The sequence below is a fragment of the Zalophus californianus genome, chromosome 8 (genome assembly GCF_009762305.2).
Source record: "Zalophus californianus isolate mZalCal1 chromosome 8, mZalCal1.pri.v2, whole genome shotgun sequence".
NCBI classification, from domain to species: domain Eukaryota; kingdom Metazoa; phylum Chordata; class Mammalia; order Carnivora; family Otariidae; genus Zalophus; species Zalophus californianus.
The window spans coordinates 139,127,768-139,142,207 of record NC_045602.1 but is presented as its reverse complement, the minus strand read 5'-3'; the positions used below and the strand labels follow the sequence as shown (position 1 = coordinate 139,142,207).

General features: G+C 61.7%; 1 protein-coding gene across 1 annotated transcript; it reads left to right on the top strand.

Annotated features, from left to right (window-relative positions):
• The first annotated feature begins 70 nt into the window (after window positions 1–70).
• On the top strand, window positions 71–14,399 carry CABLES2 (Cdk5 and Abl enzyme substrate 2). Its single transcript, XM_027623671.2, has 10 exons — window positions 71–207; window positions 7,555–7,626; window positions 7,700–7,792; window positions 8,629–8,706; window positions 9,135–9,243; window positions 9,778–9,943; window positions 10,408–10,511; window positions 10,895–11,001; window positions 11,729–11,933; window positions 12,108–14,399. Exons 3-10 carry the CDS (start codon window positions 7,764–7,766, stop codon window positions 12,246–12,248), a joined length of 939 nt encoding a protein of 312 aa, XP_027479472.1. The 5' UTR covers window positions 71–207; window positions 7,555–7,626; window positions 7,700–7,763; the 3' UTR covers window positions 12,249–14,399.
• The last annotated feature ends 41 nt before the right edge of the window (window positions 14,400–14,440 follow it).

Below are 14,440 nucleotides of genomic sequence, written 5' to 3'. Positions count from 1 at the left end.
ACCACCAGGACCCCCGGGGCCCGAGCCCCCCGCCCGCGGGGCCCCGCCGCCGCCGCCTCTGCCCGCGCCCCCCGCCGGCCTTCCAGGGCTGCCCGGGCCCGCGGGCAGAGCGTCAGCGCCCCAGGGCCTGCTCAGCCCGGCGCCCGGCCCCGCGCCCGCCGGCCTCGGCCTCGGCCTGGGACTCGGGCTGGACGTGCAGCGCCAGAGGTGAGTGGGGACCCTGGGCCGGACCCGCGCAGGCCCGGCGTGACCTGACAGCCCAGGACACAGGGTCGGGGTGACCTGGGGGTCATGGGTCCAGGCGATGGGGGTGGAGTGGTCCAGGGCCCCATCTGCACAGGACTTGGGGATCAGGGTCACCTGGGGCCCTGGTAGCCCATGACAGAGGGTCGCACAGGACTTGGGGATCAGAAGGGGACCCCGCTCCCCTGGGAGCCCTAGACGCAGGGTTGGGGTGTCCTGGGCTCTGCCAGCACTAGAAAGAGAGTTTTGCCTGGGCCCCATGAGTCTAAGATGTCCTCAGGCCGTGTCCCCAGACGCAGGGGTCATGGTCCCCTTAATTCTGTCAGCCCCTTTCAACCTGCGCAATCCCCTGAAACCTGAGTTTCGGGGTTCCCTCAGCCCTTATCAGCCCCCAGACACACAGCCCTGGCAGCCCCGGACACGCCCCTCCCCAGCCCGCTTTTATCAGTGTCCCAGGACTCAGGGAACCCTCAGGCATCCCTCGCGTGTCTCCTTGTGTTCTCTAAGCTGGGTGGCCCCTCCAGTCTTCCCTGCCCTGTGACATGTGGCTTCAGAGCCTCTGCGCCAGGCCGAACGTCCCAGCGTCCCAACTTACTGGTGCCTGGTCCACCCCGTTACCTCCATGCTGACTGCTGTGCCCCCGCCCGATCCCTCTGAGCTCAGTGTCCCTGGCCCTGTACCCATTCCCAGCTTGCACGTACTCTCCCTACCCTGCTTCTAGGAAGCCCTCAGCCCGACCCAGAGCAGCCACCACCCCTGCCCCTCCAGTCTGCCTCTGCCCACAAAGCCCCTGGCTGCCAGACACCCCACTTTCTTCTCCCAGAGACCCTTCCACAGCTGCCCCCAGAGCTCAGCTTTAGGTGCCGCAGCCTCCTTGGCCCCCTTCTCCAGACGCTGGGGCTATCCCCTACCCTCCCACTGCTCACCTTCACCGTGACGAGTGATTTGGTGCCTGGGCCTGGGAGTCCGGACAGGCTGCTCTCGCAGTCCTTCTGGAAGGGCATTGCTTAGCCTTTGTCTGCAGAACAGAGCTGCAGGGCAGGTCCTCCTGAGGCCGGCCCCGCAGGTATGCAGGGAGGGGCCAAGAGCAGAGCCCTGCAGCTCACTGCCCTGCATGGGTGGGCCGAGGCCTCGAGTCCCTGGAGTTCAGAGGCGGTTCTTGTCACCTGGAGGTCATCATGGCTGCCTCACACCCCTGGCCGTCAGACAGTGCTGAAGATGATGGGGTTGAGTCCAGAATGCAGGCTTGGTTATCGGAGTTCTTGATGTTACATTCTGAGTTCTCATGTGTGGCCCATGGATGAGTGCTTACTGAGGTCACTGTCACACCGTAGACGGAAGTATTTCCAACTCTGTGGAGAAGCGGTTGCCTCCTGGCCAGGCCAGGAGGATGCCCGTGGACCTGACCCTTCCACAAGCAGGCCTGGCTGAGGCCGCAGAGACGGTTAGGGGGCTGAGTGGAGCCAAGCGATCATTCGGCCCCAAACATGGCAGCTCAGCAGCACGCTCCTGCCATCCCTGGGGAGACGGGACTGCTTATCCGAGAGGAGGCTAATGTTCAGAAAAAACTTTTATCCGTGGAAATCAGTCCATTTTAAAACCAGAGCCCCAAAGCCTACTTGTTCTCTTCCTTGAAGTTGTAGAGTCAGCCCGGAGGATGGTCCCCAGATCACGCCGGGGCTCTGGAGTCCCTCTGTGGCGTTGACGAGTCATGGGGCTTCAGAGGGAAGGGGGCTCATCTGTTGCCAGACCCGAGCTTCCTGCGAGCAGTTTGTGTCTACTCTCTCCATCCACTGTCTGCCGCTGGGCCGCCCCCTTCCCCTTTTGGGGTGCATGTGCATTCTGGGCAGACTGCATGTTGTTTTAGGCTCTCTGTTCAGCAAACAGGCAACTCTCCTGTGGGCCAGACCCTGCAAACCAGGTTAGCCGGCAGCCTGCCCCTTGCAGCCATGCTCAAGGGAAGGGCTTGGCGGGGGGCGTGGGTGCTGGATGCAGCACCTGTAAGCAGAAGCCCTGTGAGGCCACAGGGGCTGGTGGTGCCCCCGCACTGCCCATTCCTAGGAGCTTGGGAGGATGCTGGCGCAGGATGGGAAATGATGTGAGTCGGGGCGCCCTTTGGTTTTCCCGCTGCACCCACCCCCGTCCTCTGTCCCTCCACCCGGGACATGAACCTCTCCGGCTGCTCCCTCCTTCCTGCCCTCCGGGGCCACACCTGCCTGTGCAGAACTGTTCCTCCTCGGGCTCTGCCCAAGAGAGTTGCTGCAGAGTGCATGAGGGGTGTCCAGCCAAGCCAAGGGGCTCTTAGCTGCAGGCCCAGTCTGAGGATCAGCTGTATTCCCAGAGTGGGGGGTAGTGGGGCCCCCTCCTAGAGTCTGTACTTTGTGTGGTGGTTTGAGCCAGGCTCTGGGGACAGACGCACTGTCATCCTGGGTCCTCCTGTCAGGGGCTCTGTTGTGACCTTGGGCAGGAGCCTCACTGAGCCTCAGTTTACTCCCCTGTGAAGTGCTTTTGCCTTCTGTACTAGCTACCTGAGGGGCTATGTGAGGTCAGATGAGGTCAAGGGCTCAGCGAGGGGTGGCCGTGGCCAGGGCCAGGTGAGCAGACACTTGTCACAAGCAGGTTACCCAGTGAGTGCTCACACTCAGTCCACAGCAGGTAAGTTGTGTTTCACCCTCAGGGTTCAGCCCGGTGTGGCTTTTCCTGCTAAGCCGGTGAGCATGTCACTGGAGTCCAAACCTCCCTCTTAGAACCTCTAACACGGTGTTTACTTTCATCTCAACACCGCGGTCACTTAAGGCAAGCAGGTGGGCTTCTGGGCTCCTCCAGCTGGCAGAAACAGGTTCTCAGGCCCCGCAGCCCCCTCTCCTAGAAAACCCAAGGGGGGGCCCACGAGCTGGGCAGCGTCGGACCGCAGCCTCACTTCCTCTCACTGTCTTAGGGGACACAGGGCTGTGATCGGGGCAGGGCAGGGCTGTGCTCCCTCTGGAAGCCGCAGAGAAGGAGCCTTCCTGCCTCCCCCCAGCTCTGGGGGACCCCAGGCATCCCTCCAGCCTCTGTTCCGTCTTCATGGTGCTTGTCCTGTGTGTCTGTGTCTGAACCTAGCCTCTCCTTGTAAGGACACCAGTGATTGGATCAGGGCCCACCCGAAGGGCCCCCTCTTCACTTGGTCACATCTGCAGAGACCCTGTCTCTAACCAGGGTCATAGTAACAGATGTCAGGGGTCAGGACTTCAACATAACTTTTTGGGGGGCACAGCTCAGCCCACGACAGCCGTCATTAGTGTCCAAGGCACAGAGGAGCTAGGGGTGCTGCCATGAGGCCAGGGACATTGCTGCAGTAGCTGGGAGCAGAAAGCCTCACAGCTCTGGACAGTTCACACTGGAACGATTCTGAGAAAGGGCCTGGGATTTTAGCTGCCATGCTGACCAGGAGCCACTTCGTGTTCCTGAAGCTGCCAAGCTCCTGTCCAAATTGAACCAATTTCAATGTAGCATCCGGCAGTTTGCTTACAACTCTGATTTGGGGGGTTCTTGCTGGAGGACAGCTGGAGATGGTTGCCGAGGTAAGAGCCTAGAGGCGCATCCTCCCGTGGTGGCTCGGAGGCCTTGCTGAGACTTGGCCCCCAGAAACCACACCTGGGGTCCCATCACCGGGGGAACTTCAGGCCTCTCGGAGCAGTTGGCTGGAATGTGGGGGTTGTGCTTTTCCTGGCAAGGACTTGGTGAGATGGGGTGCCCAGGACCACCACTCCTTGGACAAATATGCACAAGGATCTGCGAGGTCAGGTGCCATGCTCAGATGGGCACGGAGCAGGAGGGGGCCCAAGTCGTGGGCACGAGTGCCTGTCAACAGCCCACGCCAGCTGGTCTGACCCCTTCACTGGGCCCCTCACTCTGTTTGGGTGGTTCTCGGCCCTCAAACAGACCTCAGGTGGGAGCCTTCCTTGGCTGGGTATTTCTGCCGTGACAAAGCAAAGGGCGTTCGTCAGACAATGGGAACTGTCTCGTAGTGATTTCTCTTCCTGTTGGCAGGCACATTTCACATCTGGGGTGGGGGTGGCAATTCTGACAGTGAGCCAGAGGGTGAGCAGGCCGGTGGTCCGTACAGTGGCCACTTGTGCCTCTCCCACACCCCTGACCCTTGGCTCCTTCTTCCCCAAAGAGTCCTATGCAGGCAGCCTCGGGCCAGTCGCCGGCGAGTAGACCCCATCCCGCAGACCCTGGCCCTGGCCGTGGCTCAGCAGAGAGGCTTCCTGGGCTGGGGCAACTTGGCAGGGGAGGGGGGCGGCTCAGGTAGCAGAGAGCCCAAGTTTTGTTCTTTGTAGTGTACTTGTTAGCAGTGTTTTTAAATGGGTGTGTAAAATGTGTGTCCCGCTCTGGGGGCAGCACACGCTGTCCCCCAGAAGCTCTCCGCAGCCAGTTTCAGTCCCCGCCGTGGGTGCTGTCTGTCCAGGCACGCTGTGAGAGCAGTGTGCCCGGCCTGCTGCTGATCGCGCTGGCTTGCCTCCCGCGGGGACTGTTTCAGAGGCAGCTGCTGGGAGGTCCTGTCATGCCTGCTGACCGCACAGACACCTTCCTGGGGGGCACTTGCCAGGGAGGCTGAGCAGGGCGTCCTTGGCCAGAGCCCGTCCATGCTGGGGGGTCCATCCTGCTGGGGCCACATGCGAGGCCGTGGTGCTCTCGCCTCGGGACTCACCGAGGAGCTGGACATTCCTCCAGAGGAGCCACCTGCCAGAGGTTGACTAGCCAGCAGTCCCTTTTGAAAGGGGCACTGTCCCTGGAGCAGCTGAGCTGCTCCACGTTCTGGGAAGGGTAGGCACCGCCTGACCACCTGGGGCAGCCCCTAGACAGTCGTGTGCGTCCACAACCGGGGCTCTGACTGCCAGCTACCCTACCGCCTTCACTTTCTGAGAACCCTGCAGACCAGGTGCCGCCCGATACGTGGTCACCTCCACACCCAAAGAGTTTGGGATCCCTGGGAGCGTGCAGGCTGCTTCTCTCCTGCCCAGACCATGTACTTCCAGAATGTTCTGCAGCCACCAGCTCATCACTGTGCCCTCACTCGGCCCTCTGCAGACGGGGATATACCCCCCCCCATATCTGCACATCATCCTGATCCTGAGAACACAGTAGGCCTGCATGCCTGGGCCTCCCATGTCCCGCGTGCCCCAGCAGACCTGCACCTCAGAGCTCAGGGCTCGGTGATCAGCGTTGTCACAGGCTTTTCATGCCAGCCCAAACAGCACACCTGGAACACAGGCCAAGTTCAGCAGAGGAGCGCCCGAGGGCATGGTTGAGGGGTGGCCTCAATTCCAGCCAGCCCAGCCCCGGGGTCTGCAGGGGGGTGGGGGGGCAGTGTTGCTGCTGTTGGCAAATGCACAGAAGGCCCACAGGCATGCAGGTCCCAGTACCACCTGACCAGCTGTGTGATCTCGGGCAGCTTGCTTGCCCGCTCTGTGCTTTGGTTTCCCCACATGTGAATAACACTGCCCATCGTGTGCAGTTATCATGAGGGCTGAGTATCTGTAAAATGCTCAGGAGGAGAGAGAAGTGGAAGAAAACCACAGGTACCTGCAAAAGCAACTGGGAACAGATTTTAAAGCCTGGTGAGCTGAGTGGCATCATCCCAGAATCAACAGAAGGCACGAGCGAGGCGGCAGAGGCCCATGTCTCACCTGCCGGGCAGCGGGCCAGAGGCTGTGTGCAGGGCCAGGCCTCTGTGGAGATCGCTGCTGGCCTGGGCCCTGCAGGTGAGGTCCCAGGTGTGTGGAAGCCATTGGGGCACCACCTGGAAAATGCCCTGAGGAAGCCACACGGGGCCACTCCACGGGGCCTTTGAGCCCAGCCCTGCAGGGCCGCACACAGACATCTCCAGGGACACTCGGGTTCTACCTAAGTCAGCGGCTTTTCTTGGCACGGGTCCTGCCCATCCACCTCCTCACCCGCACCCACCCCCCCAGGCTTCTTAGGATGCCGGGTGTCCGCCGGACATGCCCCTCCTGCCGTCCCTTGAGCAGCTGCACACCCGCCTGCAGAGGCCCCTGTGCCCATTCCCCCTGGCTGGTCCTCAGACCACGGCTCCAGCCTGGGCTCCCCTATCTGATTGACTCACACTCACATCACCCTCAAGCACTCTCATCCGGCAGGCAGGTGCCCTCCCCCACCACCACCAGTCACTGCCCCTCTCCGGAGGTGGAGCCGCATTGGGGGACACCCAGCATTTCACTAGAGGTTGTGCTGTGTTCGACTCTAGTTTCTTTTCAACGAGTTTCTGCTGCCTCTGTCATTTTAAAGACTTAAGTGGAGCTTGGGCTGTGGCTTTGAGGTGACAGCCTTGGAGTCCCCCAGGACTGCCCTGGTTGTATGACCTGGGGCAGGTGCCTAGCTGTTCTGTGCTCCCGTAGGCTCCGTGGCAGGAGGTGGTGGCTGGGCCCCTCGCACATGACGGTGGCCACGTGGATTCTAGGCTCACTCCACCTGGTGAGGTGGCCTGACAACGCTGGGCCTCATCTGTCAGCCAGGGGTCCTGCAGGAGGACAGAGTTGCTTCTGGGCCAGCTGTAGCTCCCAGAAGTGACGTCCTCGGCCACGTGTGGCCCCCCGAGCCCTCCCCAGGAGCCCGGACTCAGTTTACACTCTAGACAGCAGGGCACCTGGCACATGCCGGCCTGGGCTGAGTGCAGCGCCCACGTTGCTTTGTTTCATGGACCACGCAGCCTTGGCCTCTGGGAGCCTCCCTCTCGCTGGGAAGGTGTGGGGACTCGGGGCCCATCTGCACAGCTTTGTCATAAGTGGCCCTTACTGGTGAGATGTGCATGTCCGCCCCACAAGGACTAGGAGGTCGACAGGTGACCACAGTGGTGGCCTGGGTACCAGGAACCGGGGTTTGTGATCTCGAACTGAGGGTGCAGACACGCAGGGTTTCTGAGCCTTCAGGCTTGAGAAGCTCCTCTGACATGGGGTAGGAGGTTGTGAGCTCTCCAGGAGCAGCTCCTCCAACCTTGGAAGGCCTTCGTGCAGCGCCTCATTGCCTTCAGCCTGCTGCGGGTAGGCACGACCCACCCTCCCAGTCCTGGGCCAGAGAAGACGCCTGGGACGTGCTAGGCTGAGCTAGGAGGCCACGGGCAGCGGACAAACTCTGGTCCTTGGGTGGCCCTCCCCAAGGCTCAGACCTCACCCCAGACAGGCTCCTGACCCAGTCGGTGGCTGTGGGCTGCCCCCCCTCGGCAGGGAGAAGCCAGAGAGCACGTGTCTGGTCCGAGAGCAGCCCCTGCCCGGGTGCGTTAGCTGAGGCCCTGCTCTCTTTTTACAGAAGGCGAGTTGCCTCCCAGCGCTGCTCTCTCGAGTTCCTGGAAGATGCTGTGGGGTGCGCCTCAGTTCAAAGGTAAGGGTCTCCGAGACCCGGGGCCAGAGGGGCTCTCGAGGGAGGGAGGAGTGACCTGGCTTTTACCTCGCAGAACCAAACACATATCCGGATCCCCAAGACACAAGGGCCTGAAGAAGACTCACTTCATCAAGAACATGAGGCAGTATGACACAAGGAACAGCAGGTACCACGTGCCACGGCCGGCATGTGGCCGCCCAGAGGCAGGGCTGCCATGCGATCCTGGGCCCCTGCCTGTAGCCCTGGAGCTGCCCACCGCGTCCGCCTCACACCTGGCGGGGGCTTAGGTCCTACCCTGTCCTCCTCGCTGGTAGCCCAGGTGAAGGGACACAGAGCAGGTGTGGCGATGGAATGTGGCCAAGAGGGAAGGGTTTGGTTTCTTTGGGAAGCGCAGGGGTGGTTGAGCTAAAAGCCAGGATGCAGGGACCCCAAACTGGGGTACAGGCCTGGTGCGGTGGCCCTCGGAGCTCCTGTGTCTGTAGGTGCTGCATGGGAGCCCCAGGGGTTCCCATCACCCACCCTCACGGCCTGCCCTGCCAGCCCTGCGGCATCTGAGCCCATTGCCCTTCCTGCTGGAGGCCATGCTGCCAAGCCTCCACCCAGCGGCCCTGGTCGGGGAGCTCTGTTCTCCTAGCAGTGGCCCAGACCCCGCCCCCCCCAGCATGACCCTCAGCATGACCCCCAGCATGACCCTCAGCATGACCCTCAGCATGACCCCCAGCATGACCCTCAGCATGACCCCCAGCATGACCCCCAGCATGACCCTCAGCATGACCCTCAGCATGACCCCCAGCATGACCCTCAGCATGACCCTCAGCATGACCCTCAGCATGACGGGCTCGTGCTGGTGCTGTGCAGCGGCCTGAGCGCTGGGCTGGCTTCAGTGAGCCCAGGCGCCCAGTAGTCCCAGCCAGCAGCTTGTGTCACCCAAGGCCGGGAGGGGGAGGAATTCTGTCCCAGAAACGCCCGCCACCTACTCTGACCAACACCTCCCCGCCCCAGGATTGTGCTCATCTGCGCCAAGCGGTCCCTGTGTGCAGCCTTCTCAGTGCTGCCCTACGGAGAAGGCCTGCGGGTCAGGTGAGTGGCCCCGCCAAAGCGCCTCAGGGGCTCTGAAGGCCTTCTGGGTCTTGGTCCTTTGTGTCTGTGCCGTTACTCTGTTTGAGCTGCTTGAGCGCAGACGCCTGGGACGCTCCTCATGGGGATGCTGCCCTGCGTCCTCATGAGCAGTCCAGGCAAATGCGTCCCATGCAGGACTTCAGGAAGAAGGACACGGCCGTCAGAGTGGGGGTGGCACCAGGGGGCCTGGCAACAGGGAACCCTTCACCTGGGATGGGCCTGGGCCATGCTGGCCAAGGGGGTGGCCTCAGGTAGAGGTCGGTGCTGCCTCGTTACTGCCAACCTCTAGAGTGTTGGAACAGGAAGTGCAGGGCCCGCGGAGCGGCAGGGCTGGGCCTCCTGCAGGGGCAGAGGAAGGCAGCAGCTGTCCCCCATCCTGTGCATTGCAGTGACCTCAGGGTGGACAGCCAGAAGCAGAGGCACCCCTCCGGTGGCGTCTCCGTGTCTTCTGAGATGGTCTTTGAGTTGGAAGGCGTCGAGCTGGGAGCAGATGGGAAGGCAAGTGTGGGTGCCGTCCACGGTCGGGGCGGGTGGGTGGGCGGGCACAGAGCTTGCGCTCACCAAGGCAATAAACACGTGGAGCTGCGTTTCCCCCTGAATCTTATAAAATGCCCAGTGTGGGTGGGAGGAAGCCCCACAGCCCTGTAAGAACGGGCCCCGTCGCCTCACTCAGCGGCCAGGTGACGAAAACTGACCTGAGTCGGGAGGGTGTCCCGGTGCCGCCTCTGCTGGCGGTCAGAGGCAGGGAGAAGGTTCCTGTCCTGCACATCCCACACAGGAGGGCAAGGGTGGCATTCTGAAATGTTCTTGTTACTGAGAACACTAACCCCAGGTGAGCAGCATCCAGCGTGGGGCTGCCTGGGAGCATTAGCTCTCAGTAGGTCCTTCCTTGTCCACGGAAGGGTGGCATTTGTGTGGGGCCCTCCTGCAGCAGGAAGGCGCAAGGCACAGCTTTCTGGCCCTCTGGTCTCAGGACGGGGTCATGGGCCTGGGGGCAATAGGGACTAAGCCCTGACACCTTTGCCTTTCCAGGTGGTGTCTTATGCCAAGTTCTTGTACCCTACCAACGCCCTGGTCGCACACAAGACGGACAGCCACGGCCTGCCGCCCCAGCCCCGGCCCAGCGTCCCCCGTGCTCTGCCAGGCTCAAGATACAAACCAGCCCCAGCCAAGTCAGCACCAGCCGGCACGGAACTAGGTAACCTCACGTGCCCTAACTGGGCGCAGGGCAGGCAGTCACACCAGCTGGGCAAGGGACAGCATGTGGCCAACCAGAGTCCCATTCCAGCCCACAGTCCCCAGTCCAGACAGGGCGCCAGGCTCGGGAGCAGGGTCAGAAGGGACTCACTCCCATGAGAGCAGACAGCCTAGGCTGCATCCAGCCAGGCACTGGAGCAATCCCATGTCCACAGACGGCATGGAGGCAGGGGGGCAGGGGGCCCCTCCTCGTCTGGACAGCCTTCCTTCAACCCAGCCCTCAGGGACAGGGAACCACGGTCTGCAGCCCCTTCCAGACCCCAGAACCCAGCAGCATGCCCTGGCCACCCCCCCCCCCCCCCGCTCCGGCACTAGACCAGGGTTCCAGCTGAGGCTTGGGTTGGCAGAAGCTGGTTGGCCAGAGCTGGGGGCTCGTGGTGGGTCAGGGCTGCCCTCTGCATGCAGGGAGTGACGCAGGGGACACGCTGGAGTATAACCCCAACCTCCTGGACGACCCACAGTGGCCCTGCGGCAAGCACAAGCGAGTCCTCATCTTTGCCTCCTACATGGTACGGTGAGCACCCCCGCGTGCCCGGTCCGCGCGCCCCCAGGTGTCTGGGGGCAGGCCGAGGGCAAGCCGCCAGGGCAGGGCTGACGTGCCCCCCACCCCCAGGACACCAGCAGCACCTCGGGACAGGACGGGGTGCGCGGTAGGCCGGAGGGCTGCGCAGACCACACCGCCCTGGGGTCACCATTGCCCTCAGCCCACGCCCTGATGGCCTGGGGCTGCCCACGCTGCGCCCTCTGTCCGGAGGCAGCGCTGGCACCTGAAGCTGCCGCACATTCACATCGCAGTCCCAGGCCAGCATGAGATCACCCCACGGGCTCGCGTGGGTGGGCCCCCAGGCCTGTGCAGGGCCGGCTCCCTACCCTGCTGCCTTCTCTCCTGCAGACCACGGTGATAGAGTACGTGAAGCCCTCTGACCTCAAGAAGGACATGAACGAGACTTTCCGAGAGAAGTTCCCACACATCAAACTGACGCTGAGCAAGATCCGGAGGTAAGGGGGGCTGAGGTGAGGTCTCCGGGCCCTACCGCCCGATGGGGCCGTTCCTCTCCTCCCCCATTTCTGGTAGGTCCCTGAGCTTGACGAATCCAGATGTGCCCCACCCAGACCCCCGCCCCCCGCCGTCTGCCCAGGCCAAGATAAGCAGCTCCCTAGCCCCCCACCTACCACCTCCGCGGGCCAGGCCACCTCGCTGCCTCTCATACCCACACCTCCTAGCCCTCCTGGGACAGCACGGGAGACGGGCCCTGACCCCCCCGTGATCGATGGGATCGAGGGCCGAGGCGGCTTGCCCAAGACCTCACGGCGAGTAAGTGGCGGACTGCCCTGCCCTGGGTCCATCTGGCCCCACTGCATCCCACTGAACCCTCCCCTTCAGCTTCACTGAAGGTCTAGGTGCTGCTTCAGCGTGTCTACACCACGGGGCCTTTCCACAGGCGGTTTTCTCCCTGCATTGTCCTCCTCGCTGCCACAGGACAGCAGGGACTTGTCCTCTGTGGTGTTCTCTGGGGGACAGTGTGGGCCAGCCAGTACAGCTGGGGTGGGGGGGTGCCACGGGCCAACATCAGCCGGCTCACCCACCACACTGCGGGCCGAGGGCTGCGCTGTGCCTGCCTGCAGGGAATGGGGCTTTTTTAGCAGCCCAAAGGGCCCTCCTGGGGCAGGAAGAGGGTGGCCACTTCCTCGGCCCCTGAGCACCGGACCTCCGTGTAACCCGTAGTTTAAAACGGGAGATGCGGAATCTCTCTGAGGAGTGCAGCCTGGAGCCTGTGACGGTGTCCATGGCCTACGTGTACTTTGAGAAGCTGGTCCTGCAGGGCAAACTCAACAAGCAGAACCGCAAGCTGTGCGCTGGGGCGTGCGTGTTGCTCGCTGCCAAGATCAGCAGTGACCTCCGCAGGACTGAAGTGAAGCAGCTCATCGATGTGAGTATGCCTGTCCCGCCCCGGCCTGGCCTGCAGCCCCCTCACTGCCCCCCCAACAAGGCCTGGCCACCTGCGGGGAACCTGGAGCCGGGCCTGCACCCACACCCCAACCCGCTGCCCCGGGTGGGAGACGGAGCCCGGGGCCCGCATAATCTCCTCGCTTTTTCAACACAGAAGCTAGAAGAAAGGTTTCGATTCAACAGACGGGATCTAATTGGGTTCGAGTTCACGGTGCTGGTGGCCTTGGAACTCGCGCTCTACCTTCCCGAGAGCCAGGTGTTACCTCATTACCGACGCCTCACACAGCAGTTCTAGCCGAGGCTGGCCTCCGCATGCTGGGAGGCTGGCCTCTGTTTGCCGAGACAGCCCCGGTGCAGGCACTCACGCGGGCCAGGGAGGTGTTCCCAGGTACTGCAGGGCACGCACGCCCGCCGGTCCCCACTTCAGCACCCACCTGGCGGGGACCCACCTGCCCTCTGTGACTGACGACCCTCTCTGCACACCCTTGCGTCCTTGGAGGGACCCTGCTTTCGTTCCAAAGCACACCATGCCCATGGTATTCCTGAGAGCCTGCTTGCATTTTCACAGGAACAAGGTGGGAGGTTTTGTGTTCTTTCACACATGCCTGAGAGCAGGCTGCACGGGGACCCTGGCTTACCTTGTGCAGTCATCCCAGCTCTGCAGCGCCCGTCTCCCCTGCGTCTTCCGCAAACCATAGCTGCCGCGCAAGCATCTCAGTGAAGATCTGGGTTTCCAGACCGTCCCTGACACGCTGAAATTGCTGAAGTTAACGTAACGAAGCATTAGTTTTGGCTGTTTCAGGTTTTCAGATGTGGAGACGCAGCACTGCACCCCCACGGCCTGCCCCCCCCTCCCCCCGGGGATGCCCACCTGCCTCCCCTGTGTCCACAGGCAGAGCTCTGGCATTAGGTTAAGTGAACCAGAGCAGACTCCGGTTTATCTCATTTGTTACTCTCCCGAGCATCGTGTCACTGTGAAATCCTGGTGCCCGAGCGTCGCACAGCCCGGCGGGCCTCCGCGCAGACACTGGTCCGCCCCTGGGGGACCCGCGCCTCACGTCTCACCGGGAAACCCTGCTCACCTGCGACACTCTGGACCTTCAGGATGCCTGGATTGCTTGCTCTTGGCTCTTGATCTTCTTAAGCAATATTGTGACGGAGAAAAACTGTATTTATTGTTACTTGGGATTTTGTTCTATGGGTTTTCTTAAGGGAACAAAAACATGAGATCTGTTGAAGTTCTGACTTGAAACCACACTTGATCCTCAAGCAGGCAGGAGACGGGCTCCTCTACGGCCCTGCACCCCACGGCACCACCTCCCCGAAGGGGTCAGTGCTCACAGTTTCTTCCCAGGCAGGAGGGAGCAGCAGTCCTGGCTGTCATGAAAGGAGCCCAAGGGGTAGTGGCCGTCACCTGTGCCCCGTATGCCAACAGGGCCCGTGTTCTGCTTTCCCAGGTCTGCGTGTCCGTTCTGCACACTCTGTGACCTGGTTCTCCAGCGTGCTGCCCCACCAAACACTGAAGAACTGAGGAGTTTCTCCCCTTGGGTCAGCTGCTGTCAAAAATGACCATGTTGGCTGGGCCATTTAGCTGCTTCCCTACTGTTGTCCTATGAACCTGTCACAGGGCCCAGGCTACAGCCCCACCCTGTACTCCTGTGTGGACCGGTGCTTCTGCAAAAAGGAGACCCTAGTTCTCATCACAGCACTCAGGCACCAGCAACTCCACCCAGACCCCAGCACCCGTGTCTGCCCACAGGCCAGCCATTCCTTCCTGGGGCGAGGGGCGACTGCAGCATGGAGGTCAAAGCCCAAGTCCACATTCCAAGCCTATTTATTGTGGAATACCTCCCTGTCCTCTCCAACGCAGCCCCTTAAACCACATGTACCCAAGGTGAACGTGGAAGTTTCCTTCTGGATAGCAACTTGTCCCACCACCTGTGTCTCAAGGATATTTTTAGGTTACAAGTGCTGCAAGGGACCGACCCGAACCGTACATCCCAGTTCACAGCTTCACCTCAGAAAAGGGCACGTGTCCTTGGGAATTTACGTGCAGACCTTGGAACAGCTGAGACTGGAGTTTACAAGCGTCATGTACAACCCGTAGCTTCTCCCTTGGTGTGTGTCCTTGTGTCATCCATGCAGAAAGCTGCTCTCGTGTGTTCAGCTGTCACTGCAGCAAAGCCAGTATCGAAGCCAAACTTCAGCCTGAACCCCTCATTCTCTGGAACAAGCCCAGACGTGAGAGACAGGTCTGAGCGTCTAACACAGCTCTCGGCACTTGGTGGCAGCTGTAGACTGAAAAGCGCGCTGTGCGACTATCTGACCTCATTGTCCAGTCACATGTGGTGATTTGTTTGCAAATGGTAATGTATTTGTGGTTCGAAGTAAAACGTGGTTTTGCAATGTACTCCGTAGGTTGGTCACCTCCTTTCGGCTGAGCGGTCCTTTCTTGTCAAACGCGCACAGCCCTGACCCTCTTGACAC

Coding starts and splice junctions, on each gene's coding strand:
- CABLES2 (XM_027623671.2), top strand. CDS start 7,764: ATGAGGCAGTATGACACAAGGAACAGCAG. Junction 8,707..9,134: donor GGAGAAGGCCTGCGGGTCAG/GTGAGTGGCCCC, acceptor TGTGCATTGCAG/TGACCTCAGGGTGGACAGCC. Junction 9,944..10,407: donor ACCAGCCGGCACGGAACTAG/GTAACCTCACGT, acceptor CTCTGCATGCAG/GGAGTGACGCAGGGGACACG.